This window comes from Entelurus aequoreus, linkage group LG06 (genome assembly GCF_033978785.1).
Source record: "Entelurus aequoreus isolate RoL-2023_Sb linkage group LG06, RoL_Eaeq_v1.1, whole genome shotgun sequence".
In the NCBI taxonomy this organism is placed as follows: domain Eukaryota; kingdom Metazoa; phylum Chordata; class Actinopteri; order Syngnathiformes; family Syngnathidae; genus Entelurus; species Entelurus aequoreus.
Window position 1 is genome coordinate 7,301,401 of NC_084736.1, and position 27,500 is coordinate 7,328,900.

The 27,500-nt window shown below is 38.8% G+C and overlaps 2 protein-coding genes across 4 annotated transcripts in view; both read right to left on the reverse strand.

The window, feature by feature from the left end:
• LOC133651795 (uncharacterized) overlaps positions 1–1,033 on the reverse strand; it is an 18,645-nt gene extending 17,612 nt beyond the window's left edge. For all 3 annotated transcript variants that reach the window (XM_062049919.1, XM_062049918.1, XM_062049920.1), the window contains exon 1: positions 806–1,033. The gene's annotated coding sequence lies outside the window, so the exon portion shown is untranslated. The remainder of the gene's footprint in view (positions 1–805) is intronic.
• A 126-nt stretch (positions 1,034–1,159) lies between these two features.
• Positions 1,160–27,500, reverse strand: part of stxbp2 (syntaxin binding protein 2) — a 42,271-nt gene continuing 15,930 nt past the window's right edge. Inside the window, exons 13-19 of the mRNA XM_062049917.1 lie at positions 19,864–19,944; positions 11,703–11,844; positions 11,513–11,619; positions 7,692–7,790; positions 7,527–7,612; positions 3,275–3,432; positions 1,160–1,617 (exon numbers count right to left, since the gene is read on the reverse strand). Coding sequence (XP_061905901.1) covers positions 1,511–1,617; positions 3,275–3,432; positions 7,527–7,612; positions 7,692–7,790; positions 11,513–11,619; positions 11,703–11,844; positions 19,864–19,944 — 780 coding nt within the window. The 3' untranslated portion in view covers positions 1,160–1,510. The remainder of the gene's footprint in view (positions 1,618–3,274; positions 3,433–7,526; positions 7,613–7,691; positions 7,791–11,512; positions 11,620–11,702; positions 11,845–19,863; positions 19,945–27,500) is intronic.

A 27,500-nucleotide genomic window follows, 5' to 3' on the forward strand; every position in this document is an offset into this window, starting at 1 on the left:
CAGGCCTGTAGAGATGAAATAGTCTTGTGATTTTTTTCCCACACATACATGTTACGCTCTACCACGGTATCGAGCACTATTTTTTATTTTTTTTGGATAATCTAATTAAGACATATATATATATATATATATATATATATATATATATATATATATATATATATATATATATATATATATATAAATACTTGAATTTCAGTGTTCATTTATTTACACATATACACACACGCAGCACTCCTCTACTCATTGTTATTTGAAAGTGCAATGCTTTGCAGCCAGTAGCACGGCCTTTAAAGGAGCATAGGTATGGGCAGCATCTGTGAAATTTAATTTGCAGGAAAGGAGTGAGTTTAGGGTTGAAATGTCCATCCTCGTTCTATTCTCTGTCACTCTCTTTTCGAACTTGCAAGCGTACTTCTTCATTTTACTCGTCGTCGCCATGACTGTCTTTTTTTTGTTCTTCTGCTTCGTCTCCTTCTTGTTGTGTGTGCGGTTGTGCACTCTCCAAAAGCCGTAGATGTTATAACGTGACTGGGCCGGCACGCTGTTTATATGGAGGGAAAGCGGACGGGACGACAGGCTGTCCTCACTCAGGGCCGCAATATTGTTGTCCGGCTGGAAATCGGGAGAAATTCGGGAGAATGGTTGTCCCGGGAGATTTTCGGGAGAGGCACTGAAATTGGTGAGTCTCCCGGAAAATTCGGGAGGGTTGGCAAGTATGGTTTGGGAGTTGTCGGTGCCCTAATGCTACAACAATGAAATGCATAGTTTATACATCAAAGAAAATAGGAAATGTTTTGCTCACCCTCACAACATCATGCTCCACCTCTGCAGCCGCCATCAAGCCGAGCAGCTCACAAAAGTCCTCCAATCCGTATTGAATTATCCTGTCTGCTCGCCGCCAATCGGATCTGTACTTGACGCAACTTGGAGGAAAGGCTTTTAAATAGTCGAGGTAAATCCGCAGTATTAACTCTTCGCCATTAAAACCTCAAGCCTGTGTGGCCCGTTCTTAATATTGCCATCTGTAATCCCAGATGAGAATATAATCCGAAGCACGGAGAGGGATAATCTTTACTTCCCCCTTCATCGTTAGGTGTATGTTTCACCCTTTTCACTTATAGTTTGCAATTAAGGGAAGTCTCTGCACGGCCACCAGCAGGGGGGTAAATATTGCTTCTTTTATTACATGTTTTTACGCACAAGAAAGAAACAAAGAGCCACCACATTCCAGCTATAGGTTAGGTCAATCAATGTGCACACTCTTTAAAGACAGCAGTTACAGCAACAGAGCTTTTGATTTAAGGTATCTTGCAAGGATCCTAAGAGTGATGTGCTCCTATTTTGCAGCAATGAGGCTAGTACAGTAATTAAAATGTGAATACTTTAAATCAGAGACATGTACAGAACTACTTTTCAGGGCACACACTATACAGGAAAAGAAGTATCTTCATAGAACAGTGAATGTACATAAAACCTTGCAGGAGAATCTCTTTTTCCTTCATCAGGATCATCCTTTGTTAGCGTCTATGTTATCTTCACAAAGTGGATTAGGAACCTGGTCCAGACTCTTGAGATCATCCAGGAATCTGGTCGGAGTCAGGATGTGCGACGAACCTGCTCAGATGGGCGACCAAATGGTTTTCCTTAATAAAATTGTCATTGACAGGCCAGTTGTACAAACCCCGTTTCCATAGGAGTTGGGAAATTGTGTTAGATGTAAATATAAACGGAATACAATGATTTGCAAATCCTTTTCAAGCCATATTCAATTGAATGCACTACAAAGACAACATATTTGATGTTCAAACTCATAAACTTTATTTTTTTTTGCAAATAATAATTAAGTTAGAATTTCATGGCTGCAACATGTGCCAAAGTAGTTGGGAAAGGGCATGTTCACCACTGTGTTACATGGCCTTTCCTTTTAACAACACTCAGTAAAGGTTTGGGAACTGAGGAGACACATTTTTGAAGCTTCTCAGGTGGAATTCTTTCCCATTCTTGCTTGATGTACAGCTTAAGTTGTTCAACAGTCCGGGGGTCTCCCTTGTGCTATTTTAGGCTTCACACATTTTCAATGGGAGACAGGTCTGGACTGCAGGCAGGCCAGTCTAGTACCCGCACTCTTTTACTATGAAGCCACGTTGATGTAACACGTGGCTTGGCATTGTCTTGCTGAAATAAGCAGGGGCGTCCATGGTAACGTTGCTTGGATGGCAACATATGTTGCTCCAAAATCTGTATGTACCTTTCAGCATTAATGGCGCCTTCACAGATGTGTAAGTTACCCATGTCTTGGGCACTAATACACCCCCATACCATCACACATGCTGGCTTTTCAACTTTGCGCCTATAACAATCCGGATGGTTCTTTTCCTCTTTGGTCCGGAGGACACGACGTCCACAGTTTCCAAAAACAATTTGAAATGTGGACTCGTCAGACCACAGAACACTTTTCAACTTTGTATCAGTCCATCTTAGATGAGCTCAGGCTCAGCGAAGCCGACGGCGTTTCTGGGTGTTGTTGATAAAACAGTTTTCGCCTTGCATAGGAGAGTTTTAACTTGCACTTACAGATGTAGCGACCAACTGTAGTTACTGACAGTGGGTTTCTGAAGTGTTCCTGAGCCCATATGGTGATATCCTTTACACACTGATGTCGCTTGTTGATGCAGTACAGCCTGAGGGATGGAAGGTCACGGGCTTAGCTGCTTACGTGCAGTGATTTCTCCAGATTCTCTGAACCCTTTGATGATATTATGGAGCGTAGATGGTGAAATCCCTAATTTCCTTGCAATAGCTGGTTGAGAAAGGTTTTTCTTAAACTGTTCAACAATTTGCTCACGCATTTGTTGACAAAGTGGTGACCCTCGCCCCATCCTTGTTTGTGAATGACTGAGCATTTCATGGAATCTACTTTTATACCCAATCATGGCACCCACCTGTTCCCAATTTGCCTGTTCGCCTGTGGGATGTTCCAAATAAGTGTTTGATGAGCATTCCTCAACTTTATCAGTATTTATTGCCACCTTTCCCAACTTCTTTGTCATGTGTTGCTGGCATCAAATTCTAAAGTTAATGATTATTTGCAAAAAAAAAATTTTTTATCAGTTTGAACATCAAATATGTTGTCTTTGTAGCATATTCAACTGAATATGGGTTGAAAATGATTTGCAAATCATTGTATTCCGTTTATATTTACATCTAACACCATTTCCCAACTCATATGGAAACGGGGTTTGCAATAAGACAAAGCAACTGAATGGCTTACCAATCACTACTTCCCATTTGCCGCCACTGGCGCGACTGACTTCATAGGCCGAACGCATCTCAGAGTGGGTCACGCCGCCAATCACGAAGATAATGAGCCTTGGCCCGGTGTGGTATTCTGCAGGGGGTTTGTTATTGTGCCACTGTCCGACACGAGCACTGCAGGGAGGAAAAGTCCTTGGAAATGAGAAAACCATAACACGCATTTGACATGACAGGCTATTTTGACGACTGCTCGGGTGTAACCCTGCACTTTGCTCGACAGGAAGTGCACAAGCATTGTGCATTACTCAGATTAAGAGTTGAACCCGCCAGGTCCGTAAACACCATCGAGATGGGAATTCCCTGCGGGATTATACAGAGCATTCAAAGCAAAAAACTGTCTAATTTTCACCTTTTAAGCTCTCTCCTCACTTCTTCTGCCCTCAAAAAGCTCTGCTAGGACTTAGTTACAGGGATAAAAGCTTTGACTTTGCTAAAAAATTATCTCTGTCTGTGACCCCCCTCATTTGATTACTGTATTTTTCAGACTACAAAGTGCACTTAAAATCCTTTCATTTCCTCAAAAATCGACAGTGCGCCTTATAATCCAGTGCGCCTAATGTACGGAATAATTCTAGTTGTGCTTGCCGACCTCGAAGCAATTTTATTTGGTACATGGTGTAATGATAAGTGTGACCGGTAGATGGCAGTCACACATAAGAGATACGTGTGGACTGCAATATGACGCCAGTAAACAACACCAAAACTGTAAATGTTCTATTGAAAATAGAGATGTCCGATAATATCGGCCTGCCGATATTATCGGCCGATATATGCGTTAAAATGTAATATCGGAAATTATCGGTATCGTTTTTTTTATTATCGGTATCGGGTTTTTTTTTTTGGTTTTTTTATTTTATTAAATCAACATAAAAAACCCAAGATACACTTACAATTAGTGCACCAACCCAAAAAACCTCCCTCCCCCATTTACACTCATTCACACAAAAGGGTTGTTTCTTTCTGTTATTAATATTCTGGTTCCTACATTATATATCAATATATATCGATACAGTCTGCAAGGGATACAGTCCGTAAGCACACATGATTGTGCGTGCTGCTGGTCCACTAATAATACTAACCTTTAACAGTTAATTTTACTCATTTTCATTCATTACTAGTTTCGATGTAACTGTTTTTATATTGTTGTACTTTCTTTTTTATTCAAGAAAATGTTTTTAATTTATTTATCTTATTTTACTAATTTTTTTAAAAAGTACCTTATCTTCACCATACCTGGTTGTCCAAATTAGGCATAATAATGTGTTAATTCCACGACTGGTGGAATGATAAGTGTGACCGGTAGATGGCAGTCACACATAAGAGATACGTGTAGACTGCAATATGATGCCAGTAAACAACACCAAAACTGTAAATGTTCTATTGAAAATAGAGATGTCCGATAATATCGGCCTGCCGATATTATCGGACGATATATGCGTTAAAATGTAATATCGGAAATTATCGGTATCGTTTTTTTGTTTTTGTTTTTTTTTTTAATTCAATCAACATAAAAAACCCAAGAAACACTTACAATTAGTGCACCAACCCAAAAAACCTCCCTCCCCCATTTACACTCATTCACACAAAAGGGTTGTTTCTTTCTGTTATTAATATTCTGGTTCCTACATTACTTGGCACTCAGCAACACGGGTTGGAGTTGGGGGTTAAATCACCAAAATGATTCCCGGGCGCGGCGCCGCTGCTGCCCACTGCTCCCCAAGGGGATGGGTCAAATGCAGAGGACAAATTTCACCACAACTAGTGTGTGTGTGACAATCATTGGTACTTTAATCTTTAATATATCAATATATATCAATACAGTCTGCAAGGGATACAGTCCGTAAGCACACATGATTGTGCGTGCTGCTGGTCCACTAATAGTACTAACCTTTAACAGTTAATTTTACAAATTTTCATTCATTACTAGTTTCTATGTAACTGTTTTTATATTGTTGTACTTTCTTTTTTATTCAAGAAAATGTTTTTAATTTATTTATCTTATTTTACTATTTTTTTTTAAAAAAGTACCTTATCTTCACCATACCTGGTTGTCCAAATTAGGCATAATAATGTGTTAACTCCACGACTGCATATGTCGGTTGATATCCGTATCGGTTGATATCGGTATCGGTAATTAAAGAGTTGGACAATATCGGAATATCGGATATCGGCAAAAAGCCATTATCGGACATCCCTAATTGAAAATAAAGAACATTACACACGGCACTCAAAAAACTGTCAAAATGTTTTAGTACGACTTTAAAGCCGCACCCCTTGATGGATTGTCGGCCCATTACGGCTACCGTCGTCAGAGATATAAGTATTACTATGGTGTGGGTATAAGGACCGCAAAATGGCACCCATTAGCAGACATATTATCTGGTGTTTTGTTTCACATGATGCAAAACCAACTTTTCTTACCTTCTGGTACCTGCTGATGTGTATTTGAGATCTGCATAAGTCCTAAAATTTTGCGCGCGCCCACCGATGCTTCTTCTTTTTCACTATCACTTTCACGTGGCGAAGTTGGTAGAGTGGCTGTGCCAGCAATCGGAGGGTTGCTGGTTACTGGGGTTCAATCCCCACCTTCTACCATCCTAGTCACGTCCGTTGTGTCCTTGGGCAAGACACTTCACCCTTGCTCCTGATGGCTGCTGGTTAGCGCCTTGCATGGCAGCTCCCGCCATCAGTGTGTGAATGTGTGTGTGAATGGGTGAATGTGGAAATACTGTCAAAGCGCTATGAGTACCTTGAAGGTAGAAAAGCGCTATACAAGTATAACCCATTTATCATTTATCTTCTTGTTGTGGGGCATTAAAGTATAAAGTAGCGTAAAGTTCTAACTAGATATGTCCGACAATATCGGACTACCGGTATTATCGGCCGAAAAATGCTTTAAAATGTAATATCGGAAATTATTGGTTGCAAAAGGTAAAATGTATGACTTTTTAAAACGCCGCTGTGTACACGGACGTAGGGAGAAGTACAGAGCGCCAATAAACCTTAAAGGCACTGCCTTTGCGTGCCGGCCCAGTCACATAATATCTGCGGCTTTTCACACACACAAGTGAATGCATACTTGGTCAACAGCCATACAGGTCCCACTGAGGGTGTCCGTATAAACAACTTTAACACTGTTACAAATATGCGGCACACTGTGAACCCACACCAAACAAGAATGACAAACACATTTCGGGAGAACATCCGCACCGTATCACAACATAAACACAACAGAAAAAAGACCCAGAACCCCTTGCAGCACTAACTCTTCCGGGACGCTACAGTATACACCCCCCACTAACCCCTAAAACCCAGCCACCCTTCTGAGGAGACTAATTTCGGCCGCTTGTATCCTCAATCGTATTCTTTCGGTCATGACCCACACTTCATGACTGTAGGTGAGCGTAGGAAGTTGTCGAAGGTGAGCCAGGTAAATAAGACCGCCCACAAAACGGCGCATCCTGAAGCGACTGTCAGAAAGCGTGTCAGAAAAATTGTATGTAAATGATCAAAAAACTTTCCGTTCTGAGTTCCCAATGAACAGACAAGAGGCTGTCTTTGTTGCACCAAGCAAAGGCTTGGAAAATTCCATTGTGTACGATGGGAGGAGACGGGAGGGGGTTATCTATTGTCATCGAAGACCTGCCCAGGCTGAAGCCAGGACCAGCCCAAGCCCGAGGCATCTTTTTCTTTTGTGTTAATGTGACCGAAAACAATGACTGTTTACATACTCCCCATTCCTTTGGAAACAGATGTTATGTAAACAGGGAAAGTCCAAATAAAAAGAGGTGGCGTACAATTTTTGCAAGAGCGTGGGAGACACTGTAAGAGATTACAGGTTGACACGTTTCTCCTCAATTGAGCAAAATTGAATTCTGCCTCTGTTTGATTCTTTGCTTCTTGTCTTGTTTAATAGATGTCATCAGTGTTTGAACGTGACAAGCGACTTGAAGATGATCTGTAAAACATCATCTATGCTACATTTTGAGCAAAGAACCACCATTACATGTTATGTAGACCACAAGGAAGTCTTTTACATTTAGAAAAAAATCATACTATGACCCCTTTAATGCGCCTTATCATCCGGTGTGCCTTTTGTATGAAAATAGACCTGACTAGACCCGCTCATTAGCAGTGCGCCCTATGGTCCAGAAAATTAGGTAAATTGAAAGAGGGAGAGGAATGTTCCAAAAACAATGACGACCCACCTGACTGGAATGTGGGTGTTGCTGACGGGGGCTGGTTCAGATATGTACGGCCACTGGCGCTTGTCCAGCTTGTCATCGATGGCATTCTGGGGGCAAAAAAGGACATAACGCAAGACTTCAGAACTTTCTGCAAAATCCAGATTCTGCATGTTGGCCTTTGTTTACCTCCATGATGTCTTTGAGGACGGGTGTCCATCGAGAGAGCTGGTAGGTGCTCTCTGTGCGCTGTTTGCGCTCTGGCAGCGACGCACCAGCATTGCTGCCCTAAAACAAAATGGACTTCCTTTAATTTATTCCAAGCAATCTTAGTTTTTAGTAAGTGCTACAAGATCCATTGATGTTGTTTTTGTGTATGCATTTTTATTAGAACTACTAATAAAACAGAAAGGGGAACGTTGCCTTTCTTTTTTAAGCATTTTAAGTTGTTAAAAACGGCAAGTCTGAGGGGCAGCTAACGGGAGTACTCTCTTGCACCCATAAAAACATCCAAAAACTGCCAACAGCACATGTCGTGACCTAAAAATGAATGGAGTATTAGCGGTGGTGTGTATTATAAGTGTTTAACACAGAGGAACTACTTTTAGAGGCGCCATGATCACAGAGAAGTAACTAGCTTATGCAGCTGTTGACATATCGTATTTTTCGGACTATAAGTCGCAGTTTTTTTCATAGTTCAGGAGCGACTTATACTCAGGAGCGACTTATGTGTGAAATGATTAACACATTAGCGTAAAATATCAAATAATATTATTTAGCTCATTCACGTAAGAGACTAGACGTATAAGATTTCATGGGATTTAGCGATTAGGAGTGACAGATTGTTTGGTAAACGTATAGCATGTTCTATATGTTATAGTTATTTGAATGACTCTTACCATACTATGTTACGTTAACATACCAGGCACGTTCTCAGTCGGTTATTTATGCCTCATATAACGTACACTTATTCAGCCTGTTGTTCACTATTCTTTATTTATGTTAAATTGCCTTTCAAATGTCTATTCTTGGTGTTGGCTTTTATCAAATAAATGTCCCCAAAAAATGCGACTTATACTCCAGTGCGACTTATATATGTTTTTTTCCTTCTTTATTATGTGTACAGCTCCACTAATGGACATTGGAATGTTACTTTCAAAGGCAAAATTAAAGTATTCCTAGCAACATAATTTTATATGGGACTTTATTGTATTATATGTATAGTACATGTTCCAAAAAGAAAAAAGCATAAAACACTACCAGAATTAGAGATATTACTTTTTTTTTTTTTTAATTTGTTCTTGTCTCACATAAGGATTGTGAATGATGGACAAAATTAAAAAAAAAAAAAAAAGTGCAGTTCCCATGTAATGTTGGTGGCAACAGTGTGAATTTCCCTTTGAATTGCTATTCTTTTCATTTTTAAAAAAAATAAATAAATAAATAAAAAAGCCATCAGCTACTTCACTGGAAATGAGTAGGGTAACGTGCGGTGAGTTTATGAAAGTGCCATAATCAATCATGGTTGTACGTTAACATTTTAAAAGGTAATACTCACAGTTAGGAAACTGTTCCACAGTTTATCATTAATAGGGGTAATCGTTACATTCCTATTTGCTTTGAATATACAGTACAGGCCAAAAGTTTGGACACACCTTCTCATTCAATGCATGTTCTTTATTTTCATGACTATTTACATTGTAGATTGTCACTGAAGGCATCAAAACTATGAATGTGGAGTTATGTACTTAACAAAAAAAAAGGTGAAATAACTGAAAACATGTTTTATATTCTAGTTTCTTCAAAATAGCCACCGTTTGCTCTGATTACTGCTTTGCACACTCTTGGCATTCTCTCCATGAGCTTCAAGAGGTAGTCGCCTGAAATGGTTTTCACTTCACAGGCGCGCTTGAAGCTCATGGAGAGAATGCCAAGAGTGTGCAAAGCAGTAGTCAGAGCAAAGGGTGGCTATTTTGAAGAAACTAGAATATAAAACATGTTATTTCACCTTTTTTTATTAAGTACTTAACTCCACATGTGTTCATTCATAGTTTTGATGCCTTCAGTGACAATCTACAATGTAAATAGTCATGAAAATTTAAAAAAACGCATTGAATGAGAAGGTGTGTCCAAACTTTTGGCCTGTACTGTATATTTAAAGGCAATAGGAATGTAACGATTACCCCTATTAATGATAAACTGTGGAACAATTTCCTAACTGCGAGTGTTACCTTTTCAAATGTTAACGTAAAACCATGATTGATTATGGCACTTTGATAAACTCACCGCACGTTACCCTACTCCAGGGGTCACCAACCTTTTTGAAACCAAGAGCTACTTCTTAGGTACTGATTCATGCGAAGGGCTACCAGTTTGATACACACTTAAATAAATTGCCAGAAATAGCCAATTTGCTCAATTTACCTTTAACTCTATGTTATTATTAATAATTAATGATATTTACACTTAATTGAACAGTTTAAAAGAGGAGAAAACACGAAAAAAATTACAATTACATTTTGAAACATAGTTTATCTTCAATTTAATTCTTTAAAATTCAAAATTAAACCGAAAAAAAGAAGAGAAAAACTTAAAAAAAGAATTTATGGAACATCATTAGTAATTTTTCCTGATTAAGATTAATTTTAGAATTTTGATGACATGTTTTAAATAGGTTAAAATCCAATCTACACTTTGTTAGAATATATAACAAATTGGACCAAGCTATATTTCTAAAAAAGACAAATCATTATTTCTTCTAGATTTTCCAGAACAAAATGTTTTAAATAAATTCAAAATACTTTGAAATAAGATTTAAATTTGATTCTACAGATTTTCTAGATTTGCCAGAATAATTTTTTTGAATTTTAATCATAATAAATTTGAAGAAATATTTCACAAATATTCTTCGTCGAAAAAACAGAAGCTAAAATGAAGAATTAAATTAAAATGTATTTATTATTCTTTACAATTAAAAAAAAAATAAATTACTTGAACATTGATTTAAATTGTCAGGAAAGAAGAAGAAGGAATTTAAAAGGTAAAAAGGTATATGTGTTTAAAAATCCTAAAATCATTTTTAAGGTTGTATTTTTTCTCGAAAATTGTCTTTCTGAAAGTTATAAGAAGCAAAGTAAAAAAATTAATGAATTTATTTAAACAAGTGGAGACCAAGTCTTTAAAATATTTTCTTGGATTTTCAAATTCTTTTTGAGTTTTGTCTCTCTTAGAATTAAAAATGTCGGGCAAAGCGACACCAGCTTGCTAGTAAATAAATAACATTTAAAAAATAGAGGCAGCTCACTGGTAAGTGCTGCTATTTGAGCTATTTTTAGAACAGGCCGGCGGGCTACTCATCTGGTCCTTACGGGCTACCTGGTGCCCGCGGGCACCGCGTTGGTGACCCCTGCCCTACTCATTTCCAGTGAAGTGATTATGCGTTTGTGGGGGGGCGTGGCCTGCGGACCTACAGCGAAGCGGGGTGTGCCAGGACCGGCTTCGAGATTAGCGACAGGTGCGTAGATGGCACACCTGGGCCGGCTTATCTAATCATCGGTCGCTCTGTTAAAAAGCAACAGCCGGGACGGAGAGGGGTTGGTTGGGTTGGAGCACGAGCGAGAATTGGCAAGAACTATGACTGAAAAGCATGACAACAGACATTTAATGAAAGATAAATCCTCGTTCAAAACCATGAACAAAGCTGTCATGTCCGTAATTGGTCGTCTGAAGAACCCGGAGGTGCAAGTCTTCCACAGTGTTTAAGTACTTTTTGAGCAGATTCAACAAATACTGTGATCATTTTTGGTCCTAATAACCGTGGTATAGCATTTTTATATTGTTGAATTACTGAAAGACAAAGTGTATGATTGTTATTGCTGTCTTTTTTTTCTCTTTTTACTGTTTTTTTAATTGATTTGTTAATTAATCGTGCTGTTGACTGCAAATGCCCCCTGGGCCATATTTTGGACACCCCTGAGGTAGAGTATAGAAGGTAAGGAATAACTAAATACCCCTGCTACGATGCTACAGCCCAGATTCTGGAGGTTGGTGATGATGTTTCTGTCGGACGTCACGTTAGCATGCTGTATAAGTTTGTCGAGGTTCTCCTCCGTGATTCCTACACAGATCCGGCACAAAGTCATTACGACCAATAGAACACATCGGCTTTGAAATCAGTACGTAGAGAGGAGAACTGCTCGCCTTTTTTCTTGTGGAATATGTAGAGCAGGATGATGCGGATCTTGTCGTAGGCCTCGATTCCGTTGTCTAGCAAAACGGGCACGATGCTCTTCATGGCATCTTTGAGAGGTTCTCCCTCGGCGCTTACGCCCATGGCCAGGTCCTGTGGGACAGATGGCTGAGGTTAGAAATAGGGTACCTTTTACATTTCAAACATATCAGTGCCAATTTCCCGGCACCTGGGAATCGATACTGCTACGCAACAATACCAATTTTGTGTTTTAATCAATGTAATTTTTTTTTATAATAAAAGACAACTTTTTATAAACTGAGCTTATTATTATAACTATGTTAACCAGTTGCAATATCTTGTTTTCTTATTACATTTCTGAGTCTCATTTGCAAGTATTATAGAGCAGGCCTGGGCAATTATTTTGACTTGGGGGCCACATTTAGAGAAAAAAATGTGTCTGGGGGCCGGTATATCTATTATTAGGAACACTAATTCAAAACTTCACAATAATGTCTGATTGAATGCTAAAAACGTTATGACAGACCGTCTTAAAAATACGTAATGGAATTTAAAATTTTTCTATGAAGGATAAAACACTGAATATTGACAAAATATGAACGTCACACCCCCTTTCGACACATTTTACAATCAAGTGAAACGCAACAAAAATGCAACAAACAGTGAAATATGAACGCGAAGGGTACAAAATAAACCCACCTACAATCTGATGTATCTGATATATCACTAAGCTTTAGAACTTTGTTGTGAAAATCTCCTTCCGCGTCTGTGGAAACGCTCCCCGCCCACACTGCTTGGTGTCTCGTCTGAGCTGCTGTGACGTAGATTACCATAGTAACTAATTAGATGACCATAGTAACTAATTATATTACCATAGTAACTAATTAGATTACCATAGTAACTAGTATATCATCCAAACGTGCAGATTCCAACCATTGAAAGACTTAGTATAGTTGAAGACTTACGGTCATTAGAAAACATCACTGCACATCATAATGGCAGCTACACTTCCCATCTTAAAGATCTAAAAAAATTATTTGGGGATGTCCGGCGGGCTAGATTGAAAAGCATAACGCGCCTTAATTTGCCCAGGTCTGTTATAGAGTAAACTTTGCATGCAGTTCCAATACGTTAGATGGCAGTCGTGTATAGACTAAAGCAGTGTTTCTCACCCATAGGGCCAAGGCCAATTTTTGGGCCGTGAGTGCCCCCTTTAAGGCTGACAAAAAATATCTGTCAGCTGTGTTCTGTATGGGCCGCAGCAGTATTCAGTTGTATGTAAAACAACATGACATTTTTGAAAAGCTCCAGGGGGCCACTAGGGCAGCGCGGGTTGACAACCCCCGACCTAAGATATGAGATTGCGGTCTAAATTGTTCCCTTTCATCTTAAGTTTGTTGTTATTTTTGCATCATTCATATTAAGGAAGAAAAAATCCTTTGGAAAAAAAAATCCTCTTAAAATGTAAAAAAAACAGTTGTCATTCACCACATTGCGCTTCAAATATTGCAGATGTATTTATTTATTTTTGTTAGAATAACTATGTATAAGTTATCACACAACTCTTATGCTTAAAGGCCGTTGCTATAGTTATTATAAATTGTGCTGAAGTTGTACTTTTCTATCTGTGCTAAGGGACAACTGTCAATCTTGGATTGCGAGTCGTCTCGTGTCAGTGTTTGTGTCCAGACCCGGCCTGCTGACTGCCAAGGGCGAACATCGAGTACCTTGACGCAGACAAAGCAGAGACAGGGCGATATCACGAGTGTCAGCACATGTCCATTTCTGAATCATCATGCATTGTGTCTAACTGGGGCTGCTGAAATTACCCCCCTTCCTTCAGAAGCAGCCTCAGTGATGTAACCAGGGACCTCCCGAATAAATAGTGGAGCACATGGGCTGTGCCTTAGGGCGTAGGTTGGAACTGTAACTGAGTGTACAGCCCAATACGTCTCTCCTCATTGAGCAAATTTGAACTCTGCCTCTGCATGATTCCTTGCTTCTTGTCTGTTTAATAGATGTCATCAGTGTTTGAACCTGACACTTTTTAAAGCATGTTCTACCATTTGTAGGTCCCAAATTAGGCATTTCAAACCTCCATCCACCCATCCATTTTCTACCGCTTGTCTTGCTTGGGACGCAGGATATGTTGGAGCCTATCCCAGCTGCACTCGGGCGGAAAGCAGGGTACACATTGGACAAGTCTCCACCTCATCGCAGGGCCAACACAGATAGACAACATTCACACACTAGGGACCATTTAGTGGTGCCAATCAACCTATCCCCAGGTGCAAGTCTTTGGAGGTGGGAGGAGGCTGGAGTACCCGAACACGCAAACGCCACACAGAAACACCCTGAGCCAGGAAATCAAACCCAGAACCTTCTTATAGTGAGGCAGGAGCACTAACCACTGTGCGACAGCTAAAATCAACTTAAAATATCAATACTACAGTACTACTGGCCACTAGAGGACACCAAACCAATCAGACTGCGCTGTTCAGTATCATAGCCACTGATTGGCTCAGCCTCAGGCAGCATTACTATTTCACATCTAGAGGCTTTCATCATGTTAAAAAGCGCAGTTAGGAGGTCATAAGCAGGTTTGTAATGCTCTTAATTTGTACTAAGCGGAAATTAATGTCCAGAACAAATTAACAGCCATAAACGAGGGGTGAGGGAACTTTACTTTGAAAGTTTCCCGAGCCGATCAGCAATTTTTAACCACCATGAAGCTACAACAGCTCTGACGAAGGCTGAAGTGTCAGCCGAAACTGTCAGCAGGTAAGAAAACTCTTTTACACAGAAAAACCCTTCCTCTGAACTAGCGTTACTATTCGGTACTATACTGCCTGTGAAATATACCGGTACTTTTTTTTTCATCCACATGCTGCTGTGTGGCGGTGAGTTACACAGCAAGGTCCATAAAGACATGGATGACAGAGTCTGGTGTGGATGAACTTGACTGGCCTGCACAGAGCCCTGACCTGAACCCGATAGAAGAGGGGTCACTAACCTTTTTGAAACCAAGAGCTACTTCTTGGGTACTGATTAATGCGAAGGGCTACCAGTTTGATACACACTTAAATAAATTGCCAGAAATAGCCAATTTGCTCAATTTACCTTTAACTCTATGTTATTATTAATAATTAATGATATTTACACTTAATTGAACGGTTTAAAAGAGGAGAAAACACGAAAAAAATAAATTTAATTTTTAAACATAGTTTATCTTCAATCTCATATCTTTAAAATTCAAAATTCAACCGAAAAAAAAGAAGAGAAAAACTAGCTAATTCAAACCTTTTTGAAAAAATTCAAAAAAGAATTCATGGAACATCATTAGTAATTTTTCCTGATTAAGATTCATTTTAGAATTTTGATGACATGTTTTAAATAGGTTAAAATCCAATCTACCACTGTTTTAAATGCAAAACAACAACGATGTGACTGCGACGTGTCTATTGGACATATTGCCACATCTGCAGGGGTCATCTTTTACCACATCTGGCAGCAGAGTGAGTGAATGTGTAGCTGAGCGTATAAATAGAAGGAGGATAATGGACTCTTGATCCCCTCAACACAGGAAAGCAGCCTTACGTTCCCAACCGGGGGCTTTTAAACTTCTGGGAACTTGTCTGCTCAACAAGCCATCTGTATTTATTTGATCGGAAGGGATCAGCGTTAGACACCGAGCGCACGTCTGGCGGGCTCTTCGCCGTCTCGCTCGGCATGACCTCCGCTGATTTTTTATTTATAGCCCTGCTGGCGTGTGTTTAAAACACCACTGGCACGATTTGGTGGCGCTCGTCTACAAGGACGCCAGATGTCAACATATGTTTAGAGACGGCTGAAGATGCTCTTATTGACACTTTTACAACGTGTACTACTAAGTAATATCAAAATCCTTCCAAGCACATGTTCGTGGCTTAGCTTTATCGGGATGGGATATCACCAAGCCCTCCACACGTCTCCCGTGTAGTCTTTGGCTCCGTGTGACCTTGTCTTGTGTCCACAGAGTTACAGCACACAGGGAATGCCTAACCGTGTCCTTCCGAGATCCAAGTTTTTTGAGCGATGCACTGTTGGGTTATTAGCATGTTTAAAAGCCACCACCTTGTAAATCTGCTTTTGGCTCTTTGGAGGCACAGGGAGGTCCGAACCGCAATTACTCCTGGCACCTGTCGTCTGTAAAAGTGCTCAGCATTTTTGGGCTGAGCAAATATAGGCATTACCTCTGCCAGGGTGGTTTTAATTTCCGTTTGGATTGGAAGGGGTAGGCAAGAATGACTTAAAGGCCTACTGAAAGCCACTACTACCGACCACGCAGTCTGATAGTTTGTATATCAATGATGAAATCTTAACATTGCAACACATGCCAATACGGCCGGGTTAACTTATAAAGTGCAATTTTAAATTTCCCGCCACACTTCCGGTTCAAAACGCCTTTGGAGGATGACGTATGCGCGTGACGTAGCCAGTTTAACAGAGGTATGGCTTTCCCATTGAAGCCAATACGAAATAGCTCTGTTTTCATTTCATAATTCCACAGTATTCTGGACATCTGTGTTGGTGAATCTGTTGCAATTTGTTCATTGCATTATGGAGAAAGAAGCTGAGCAAGCAAAGAAGAAAGTCGGTGCGAAGCGGAGTATTTTGCGAGGGAAGTCAGCAACACAACACAGTCGGTGTTTCATTGTTCACATTCCCGAAAGATGCAGTCAAGATCGAAGAACTCGGACAACAGAGACTCTTACCAGGAGGACTTTGACTTCGTTAACAGACGCAGACGCGATACCGTGAGTACGCTTCCAAACATTTGATCGCTTGCTATAACTAGCTTGAGCTAGTAGCTAGGAGCTAGGAGCTAGCATAACAAACACCTAGGTGTTTGTTATGCGGGATTAATTTGTGGCATATTAAATATAAGCCTGGTTGTGTTGTGGCTAATAGAGTATATATATGTCTTGTGTTTATTTACTGTTGTAGTCATTCCCAGCTGAATATCAGGGGCCGTACTTATCAAGCTTCTTAGAGTGCCATTTTACACTTAAGTCCTGAGAATTTGCGAAATTTAGTCCTACTCTCAAACTTAAGAATAAAAGCTTTTTATCAACGTTCTTAAGTCTAAGAATCACTCCTACTCTCCACGATATTTAAGAGACCTTCAGAGGTGTCTTAAGTGGTTAGGAGTTGCCAGCAGGGGATGGCACTGAGGCGAGAGAGACGTGCGCGAACGTTAAGGGAACGGAACAATGTTTTTGTTTTTTTTGATGACGAGCAGCTGATCAAACGGTATCGTTTAGACAGAGCGGATATTATTTTTGTCACAGATTTAATACTTTTCGATTCCTTGTTGATTTCTGCATGTGTCTGCAGTGGGCTAGTATATATAGAGCCACCCACACCAGTTTCAAATTAGTTGCCTAATTAATGAATTGGAAAGAAAATGTTATGACAGTAGCGTATGTGTGTGGCCGTGAGGTGAGTGACGTCAGTGAGTGTGTGGGCGATAGAAGAGAGGGAGCGGTAGCGTGAGTGCCGGCGGGGACTAGTTTGTTTTGTATTATTTTGTAGTTTATTGTCAAAATATACACTCCCATTGTCCACTTAAATATTTCCAAGATATTTCTTTATTCTTAGACAACGGATTCCCTTCCGTGATTGGTCATTTCTATGGACACAGAAATGACGTCACCTAAAATTCCGTTTACGGCACATAGTAATGTCGTAATTCAGCTCTGAGTGTGACACTTAAGATTCAGTCCTACACTTCACTGAAAGTGTGAGTAAGACGCTTGATAACTAACTTTTAAGTGCAGCTTTCAGCGAAGAATTTATTTACTCTTAAGTCAACTCTTAGCAGACTTCTTAGGAGTAATTCTAAGAAGCTTGATAAGTACGGCCCCAGGTCCCACCCGCGCGCTTCCAAACATTTGATCGCTTGCCCGTACGTGCGTGTCACGTACGTAACTTTGGTTAAATATATAAGCTTTATGAACCTTGGGTTAGGTGAACGGTCCTTTGGGCTGACTGAGTGTGTGTGTTGTGCAGGTGTTAGAATTGTATTGGCGGGTTATATATACGGGATCCCGTCCATATTACCCGCTCGAGCTATAACTAGCTCGAGCTAGTAGCTAGTAGCTAGCATAACAAACACCTAGGTGTTTTTATGTGGGATTAATTTGTGGCATATTAAATATAAGCCTGGTTGTGTTGTGGCTAATAGAGTATATATATGTCTTGTGTTTATTTACTGTTGTAGTCATTCCCAGCTGAATATCAGGTCACCCCCGGCTCTCACAGCATCTTCCCTATCTGAATAGCTTCAACTCCCCACTAGTCCTTCACTTGCACTTTACTCATCCACAAATCTTTCATCCTCGCTCAAATTAATGGGGAAATCGTCGCTTTCTCGGTCCGAATCTCTCTCACTTCTGGCGACCATCATTGTAAACAATAGGGAACTTTGCGTATATGTTCAATTGACTACGTCACGCTACTTCCGGTAGGGGCAAGCCTTGTTTTATCAGATACCAAAAGTTGCGATCTTTATCGTCGTTGTTCTATACTAAATCCTTTCAGCAAAAATATGGCAATATCGCGAAATGATCAAGTATGACACATACAATAGATCTGCTATCCCCGTTTAAATTTAAAAAATTCATTTCAGTAGGCCTTTAACCAATTTCTACACAACTCTGTGGGGACTTAGAAATGAGATGCTGCATCCCTAGGGTCTTTCTTTTCATATAGGATAACATTTGAAAGTGAATTCATGAATAGTCATCCCTCGTTTATTAGGTGCAATCTTATTGTGTTCCGACTAGGGTTGTCCCAATACCAAAATGTATTTAGATACTTTTCAAAACGAAGGGGATCACAAAAAAAATAATTTTTAGCTACATTATAACAAAAAATCTTACGATACAATAAACATTTCTTATTGCAAATTTAGATCACTAAAATGCATTTACCGGTAAACACATTGGGCTTTTCTTGTTGCAATCAAAGAACAATTTACAATTTGATATATTACAAAACTCAAAACCAGTGAAGTTGTCACATTGTGTAATTCGTAAATAAAAACAGAATACAATGATTTGTAAATCCTTTTCAACTTATATTCAATTGAATAGACTGCAAAGACAAGATATTTAATGTTCCAACTGAGAAACTTTTTTTGCAAATAATCCTTAATTTAGAATTTAATGGTAGCAACACGTTGCAAAAATGTTGTCACAGGGGCATTTTTACCACTGTGTTACATGGCCTTTCCTTTTAACAACACTCAGTAAACGTTTGGGAACTGAGGAGACACATTTTTGAAGCTTATCAGGTGGAATTATTTCCCATTCTTGCTTGATGTACAGCTTAAGTTGTTCAACAGTCTCCGTTGTCGTTTTTTAGGCTTCATAATGCGCCACACATTTTCTGCACTCTTTTACTACGAAGCCACGCTGTTGTAACACATCATTTGACCTCATCAAACTGCACCGTGATCAGCAGAGCAACAAAGCTTAGGTCCGCGGTCTGGAATTGATTTAAAGTTTTGCCTACCGGATGTCGGTTCATATATTGAGCTGATGGACTGAATTGGTAAGAAAGCTACTATTGAGCATCTTTAATTTATGGGTCTATTTTGTCTGAAGTATATTGTTTCCAAACTCTAACTTTCTACTTTCATATTAATTTACTATGCTTATACGTTGTTTTTATTATTATATTGACTGAAAAACAGCTAGCTACATTGCTATAAACCAAAAAGTGGGACAATTTAGCAGTAAAATGGATGACGGGCGGAAGGAAAAGTAGTTCCTGCCACTAAAGCGACGTTTTAAAATAGTATGACTTATTAACTTATAACACAGCACAACTGAAATTCATGAATGTTATGTGAGTAATCCTAACACAATATTGATATTGTAAACATTGTTATCCGTAGTACTGATATTTCAGTATCGATCCGAGTAGTGAAGTCTCTTTTGCACCAGGGGCTTCAAGGCGCGAAGCAACACTCAAATCCGCCCCATTGACAGAGCAGAATTCCTAACAATGTTCCATCATTATGCCCATCTCTCATTGACATACCTCTAATCGTTGGTGGTGATATTTTTAATAGAGCCAGAGGAATCTCTCTGAGGGACCACTGACCTGTTCCACTTGACAAAGCTTATCAGTTGAGGTCTGGAACTTCTTCATACAGGCGTCAGCCAGGTTCAAGTGAGTAGAGTACTGCAAATGAAAATGAGCATCAGTGTGCATTTGTGCAATAATAATAATAATGATAAAAATAATACTTCAAATGAGTAGAGTACTGTAAATGAAAATCAGCATTAATCAGCATTAGTGTGCAATAATAATAACTAGAGATGTCCGATAACATCGGGCTGCCGATATTATCGGCCGATAAATGCTTTAAAATGTAATATCGGAAATTATCGGTATTGGTTTCAAAAAGTAAAATTTATGACTTTTTCAAACGCAGCTGTACGGAGTGGTACACGGACGTAGGGAGAAGTACAGAGCGCCAATAAACCTTAAAAGGCACTGCCTTTGCGTGCCGGCCCAATCACATAATATCTACAGCTTTTCAGACACACAAGTGAATGCAAAGCATACTTGGTCAACAGCCGTACAGGTCACACTGCGGGTACGCGCATAAACAACTTTAACACTGTTACAAATATGCGCTACACTGTGAACCCACACCAAACAAGAATGACAAACACATTTTAGGAGAACATCCGCACCGTAACACAACATAAACACAACAGAACAAATACCCAGAACCCCTTGCAGTACTAACTCTTCCAGGACGCTACAATATGCACATCCCACTACAAACCCCCCCCCCCCCCCAAACCTCCTAATGCTCTCTCAGGGAGAGCATGTCCCAAATTCCAAGCTGCTGTTTTGAGGCATGTTAAAAAAAAAGAATGCACTTTGTGACTTCAATAATAAATATGGCAGTGCCATGTTGGCATTTTTTTCCCATAACTTGAGTTGATTTATTTTGGAAAACCTTGTTACATTGTTTAATGCATCCAGCGGGGCATCACAACAAAATTAGGCATAATAATGTGTTAATTCCGCGACTGTATTTATCGGTATCGGTTGATGTCGGACTCGGTGTTTAAGAGTTGGACAATATCGGAATATCGGCAAAAAAGCCATTATCGGACATCTCTAATAATAACAATGATAAAAATAATACTGCAATTGAGTAGAGTACTGCAAATGAAAATCAGCATTAGTGTGCAATAATAATAATAATAATAATAATGATCAAAATAATAATACTGCAGGAAATAAAACATTCCAACTTATATAGCGCAGTGTTATTTGTAGAGGTGGGAATATATGGGCATCTCACAATTTGATTATGATTACGATTCAGGAGCTACGATTCGACTAAAAATGTATTATTGATGCATCATCAAATTATGTTTACAGTTTGGACACACCTTCTCATTTCAATGCGTTTTCTTTATTTTCATGACTATTTACATTGTAGGTTGTCACTGAAGGCATCAAAACTATGACTATCGCTATCCATACACTTGGGTAAAACAGAATCCATCCTGTTTGGGTCCCACATCAACCTTAAGAAAGTCAGTGACTTCACCATAAAAGTGGATGACATTGTTATCACCAGGAAAGATGAGGTCACCTACTTAGGTTCCATTCTAGAGGCTAACCTTTCCTGTGATAAAATGGCAACCAAGGTAATCAAAAAGGTTAACCAACAAACGAGATTTCTCTACAGAATTTCCTCTCTGGTCAACAAAAGCACCTTGAGGATTCTGGCGGGAACTCTCGTTCAACCCTTTTTCGATTACGCATGCACCTCCTGGTACCCTAGCACCTCCAAAACCCTCAAATCTAAACTCCAAACATCACAGAACAAGCTAGTCAGGTTACTTCTAGACCTCCACCCCAGATCCCACCTCACTCCTACCCACTTCTCTAAAGTGGGCTGGCTCAAGGTGGAGGACAGAGTTAAACAACTTGCACTGAGCCTGGTCTATAAAATCCGCTACACCTCCCTGATACCGAAGTAGTGTCAAACTACTTCCTTAACGTAAATGACCGCCATAACTACAACACCAGGGGGAGCTCCACTAACCACGTTAAACCCAGATTCCGATCTAACAAAGGTCTTAACTCATTCTCTTTCTATGCCACATCAATGTGGAATGCGCTCCCAACAGGTATAAAAGAAAGGGCATCTCTATCCTCCTTCAAAACCACACTAAAAGTTCACCTCCAGGCAGCTACAACCCTAAACTAACACCCTCCCCGGATTGCTAATAATCAAATGTAAACAATCAAATGTAGATACTTTTTCTTTTTCTTATGCCTTCTGATCTCTCTCTCTCTCTCTCTCTCTATGTCCACTACTTGATGTCCATATCCTCCCCCTCCCCTCCACACCCCTGATTGTAAATAATGTAAATAATTCAATGTGATTATCTTATGTGATGACTGTATTATGATGATAGTATATATGATAGTATATATCTATATCATGAATCAATTTAAGTGGACCCCGACTTAAACAAGTTGAAAAACTTATTCGGGTGTTACCATTTAGTGGTCAATTGTACGGAATATGTACTTCACTGTGCAACCTACTAATAAAAGTCTCAATCAATCAATCAATCAATCAAACACCTTTGAAGTGAAAACCATTTCAGGTGACTACCTCTTGAAGCTCATGGAGAGAATGCCAAGAATGTGCAAAGCAGTAATCAGGGCAAAATGTGGCTATTTTGAAGAAACCAGCATATAAAACATGTTTTCAGTTAATTCAGCTTTTTTTTGTTCAGTACATAACTCCACATGTGTTCATTCATAGTTTTGATGTGACAATCTACAATGTAAATAGTCATGAAAATAAAGAAAACGCATTGAATGAGGAGAAGGTGTGTCCAAACTTTTGGCCTCTCCTGTATATTGATGCAGTTTTACATGTATTTTCGTCTCACTAAATAAGCGTTTATCACTTGCAACATTTTAAAACAGTGCATTTGTAATAAGAAGCAGTTAAATTAATTCCCATTATGTTATATGAAGTGAAGTGAATTATATTTATATAGCGCTTTTCTCTAGTGACTCAAAGCGCTTTTACATAGTGACACCCAACATCTAAGTTACATTTTTAAACCAGTGTGGGTGGCACTGGGAGCAGGCGGGTAAAGTGTCTTGCCCAAGGACACAACGGCAGTGACTAGGACGGCGGAAGCGGGGATCGAACCTGGAACCCTCAAGTTGCTGGCACGGCCGCTCTACCAACCGAGCTATACCGCCCCAATTAAATTAATTAAATGTCTGCAAAACTGAAACATAAGTGCCCTATAATAAAGGATCTCTCAGTGAGGTGTCTCGCTGCAGTCAGCCAAATTTTAGAAACCGTCTGCATTACATTACTTACAATAAATAAATTGATTATCGAATATATTGACGTTAGTCATTGATTTTATAATCGTCCATGTCCGAATTGCGAATAATCTAAAAATGTTCCTCCACCTCTAGTTATTTGTATTATCTAAAGACAACATTTTCACAGTTTACTACAACTAAGGACAACAAATTACATTACCGTATTTTCCGCACTATAATGAATGAATGAATGGCCTATTTTAAAACTTTGTTCATATATAAGGCGCGCCGCATTATAAGGCGCATAGAATAGACGCTACAGTAGAGGCTGGGGTTACGTTATGCATCCCGTAGTTGCGAGACCTGTTGTGACTCAATATTGGTCCATATATAAGGCGCGCCGGACTATAAGGCGCACTGTCCGCTTTTGAGAAAATTGGGAGGTTTTTAGGTGCGCCTTATAGTGCGGAAAATACGGTACATTTAATTTAAAGGGGTCTACATTTAAAACATTTCCTTGAGGTCTACATAAAATGTTACGTTACAGACCGTCTTCAAGTCGCTTTCTGACCATCTTTTCAGTTCATACCGTTTTGTGGGCGATTTTATTAGCGTAGAGAAAAAGCAGGAAGTTATTGACTACAATACAATGAAAATGCCAGACTCTTTGAGTAAACTTATCCCATATATGGAGATATTTGTTGACGTAACTAAGGCAAAATATTTCACTAAAGTCTGATATTCCTAACGGTTCGTTTGGAGCAAGTTCAGAAGAAGGGAATATTTTTTTGTTTTTTTAAAAATATCTACGCAATGCCGCCATGGTTTGGTTTGATTTCACATTTTCAGGAATTACGGGGATCTCACATTGCTTGGATTCCGTCACGTGACTTCTTCCCGGAAGTAAAAAGCAGTGGTGGCCAACCAAGCCAGTACAAAAGAGGCTTACGGTAAATCTTCCAGCGTAATGCAGATCAGTGTTTCCCATAAACTGCCAAGATACCTGTGGCGGTGGGGGCGTGGCTATGGGCGTGTTCACCATGACATCATCAAGTAATTTGCATACTTTACTACAATGATATGATTTTCTCTAAAAAGGCTCAAAAAATGTATACTTACTAATTAATAAAAACAGTTTTGTTTTAAACGTCCATCCATCCATCCATCCATCCATTTTACAATATAATTACAACACTTTATGTACATATTTATATACAGATTTGAACAATAAGTTATTCACTGAAATATTCTTACACAAAATATATCTTATAAAATATAATAGCTAAAATGTCTCTTAAAGCTCTGCCCCTTTAATTAGTGCATACTAAATAATTTAACTTTAGCCTACTACTACAACCATATTATTTACCAGCAACATAAAGTGAAACAGAGGCAGAGGTGTCCTGCCACAGTCAGTAACAAATAAACAGAAAACAGTAGTGGTCAAATACAAATAAGGCAACAAGAGAAGTATCCTACACTTCTCTTTTGTAAAGTAAATCTGAACAGCCTATATGGGCATCTACATCAACTATATGATTTGCCTGAGAAGCTGGACAGGACAAAAAAATATATATATATATATATTTAAAAAAAATGTTTTTATTTGTGGCGGACGGCGGGCCGCCACAAATAAATGAATGTGTGGGAAACACTGCAGATACAAAATTTCTTCTATTTAGACACGCCGAGTTGTTGCATGCTTTTTGAAACACTTGCAGCAAACATGCGTTTAACAAATACAAATAACATCAAGATAAAAGTATATCAAACAAACCTTTATTGAAGTGACTACTGCAATCTCTATGCTCCCTTGGACTGGAGTGTGTGCTACTTTTCTAGTCATCGTTTCGTAAAAAATCTTGCACTCTTCCGCCCCTTTTTGGTTTCCTTACAAGGAACTCTGAAGAAACATTTATCCTTTTCGCGATTTGAATGGTTCGTACAGCCGAAAACACAAGCATAGAGCTTTTTTTTTTTTGGAAAAGGCTAAATGGCCCCTCGTAGACATTGACAACAGAATTGGCTTGACCACCACGTATACTTAATGGGCAGGACGTGACATCAGTAAAATCCAAGCAATACATAAACACAGGTAAGAAAAGTTGGGTTTGCATAATAGGTCCCATATAACCTAAGAATTGATTGATTGATTGATATATTTTTATTTCAAATATGCATAAAAACAAGAGCAAGCCTGATCCAATACAGTGCTATAGCCTTAACAGCCATTATAACAAAATGAAAAACAATGGAGAATAAAAAACAAAAACAAATGAGCATTGGACTTTCTTTTTCTTTTCTTTTTTTTTCCTTCTTTTTTTTTTTTACATATTTGAAAAGGAGTGAGAAGAAGTTTACACTTATTTAATCCCACCCCTTTTCTTTATATCATAAATTACTCTGAGCTAGAACTACCTGTTCACTCAATGTACAAACTCAAAGAACTTATATATACTGTACATACATCATAGATATATACATACATATGCACACTACACACATACATAGCCACATCATTACCACTAGTGATCATGGAAATGGTATGATGCCACCACAACAACACCACTGCCTCAATGGGCAGCCCCACACTCTTCTGTAACACAAACAACCCAATATCAAAGCCCTTCTTCATCTCTGTACCTCTGGAATACCATGTACTTATACTTCTTTTTAAACTGGTTTATGTTTGGACATTGCTTTAACTCATCCTTCAAACCATTCCATAATTTCACTCCACAAATTGAAATACAAAAACTTTTAATGGTCGTTCTATAACTAAGCATTTTGAAATTTAAATTCCCCCTTAAATTATAACCGCCCTCTCGTGTGCTGAACAATTTTTGAATGCTTCCTGGGAGTTTATTTATTTTGGCTTTATACATTATTTGTGCAGTTTGATACAAAATAATATCATTAAATTTCAATATTTTTGACTGTAAGAATAGTGAGTGAGTATGGTCCAGATATCCAACCTTGTTGATGATCCGTACAGCTCTTTTCTGAAGTATAGTTATTGAATTTAATGAGCTTTTATAATTATTCCCCCAGACTTCCACACAGTAGGTTAAATATGGTAAAACTAATGAACAGTAAAGAATGTGGAGTGATTTGTGATCCAGAACCTGCTTTGCTTTATTTATTACTGAGATGCTTCTTGACAGCTTAGATTGTACATGTTTTATATGTGATTTCCAGTTAATTTGATCGTCAATTGTAATTCCAAGGAATTTTATTTCAAAAACCCTTTCAATATCCACTCCGTCTATTTGTATCTGCACCCTTGTTTCACGTGTCCTCTTTCCAAACAGTATTAACTTAGTCTTAGTCAGGTTTAATGACAATTTATTATAGTCAAACCAAGTTTTTAGTTTACTCATTTCTTCCATAATGACTTCCTGCAACTGATTTAAGTCATCCCCTGAACAAAAAATATCAGTGTCATCAGCAAATAACACTAATTTCAATAATGTAGACACTTTACATATATCATTGATATACAGGATGAACAGTTTTGGCCCCAACACTGACCCCTGGGGGACACCACAAGCAATATCCAAACATGATGAACAGCAATCCCCCAACTTCACAAACTGTTGTCTCTTATTTAAGTAGCTTTTAAGCCAATCCAATACAACTCCCCTGATTCCATACTTTTCCATTTTATTGATTAATATATCATGGTTAATTGTGTCAAATGCTTTTTTTAGATCAATAAATATTCCCATTGCATATTGTTTCTTTTCTATGGCATTTGTGATTTCCTCTATTGTTTCAACTATTGCCATTGATGTAGATCTGTTTGATCTAAACCCATATTGACAGTCAGAGAGTAATTTATGCTTTTCTATAAATGTATCTAACCTGTTATTGAATAGTTTTTCTAATATTTTAGAGAATTGTGGAAGTAAAGAGACGGGTCTATAGTTTGTGAAGTGGTGTTTGCTCCCAGTTTTAAACAGAGGTATAACTTTAGCTATTTTCATTTCATTTGGAAATGCGCCGGTTTGAAATGACAAATTACAGATATATGTTAATGGTTTTGATATCCCTGTAATGACCTTTTTCACCAATGCCATACTAATGTCATTGGAGTCAGTGGACATTTTGTTCTTACATTTGTTTACAATATCCAACACTTCTTCTTCACCCACTGCATTTAAAAACATAGAATTGGGATTTCTCTCCAACAATCCCTCCATATTTTTACCAGTTGTCCGTGGATCTGGGATTTTTTCTGCAAGTTCAGGTCCAATACTTACAAAGAATTTATTGAAGGCATTAGCCACATCTTCAATATTATCATTTTCTTTACCATCATTTGTGAAATACGTTGGATAGTTATTTGAAGAGGTACTGTTTCTTATAATACTGTTTAATAAATTCCATATTCCTTTGATATTGTT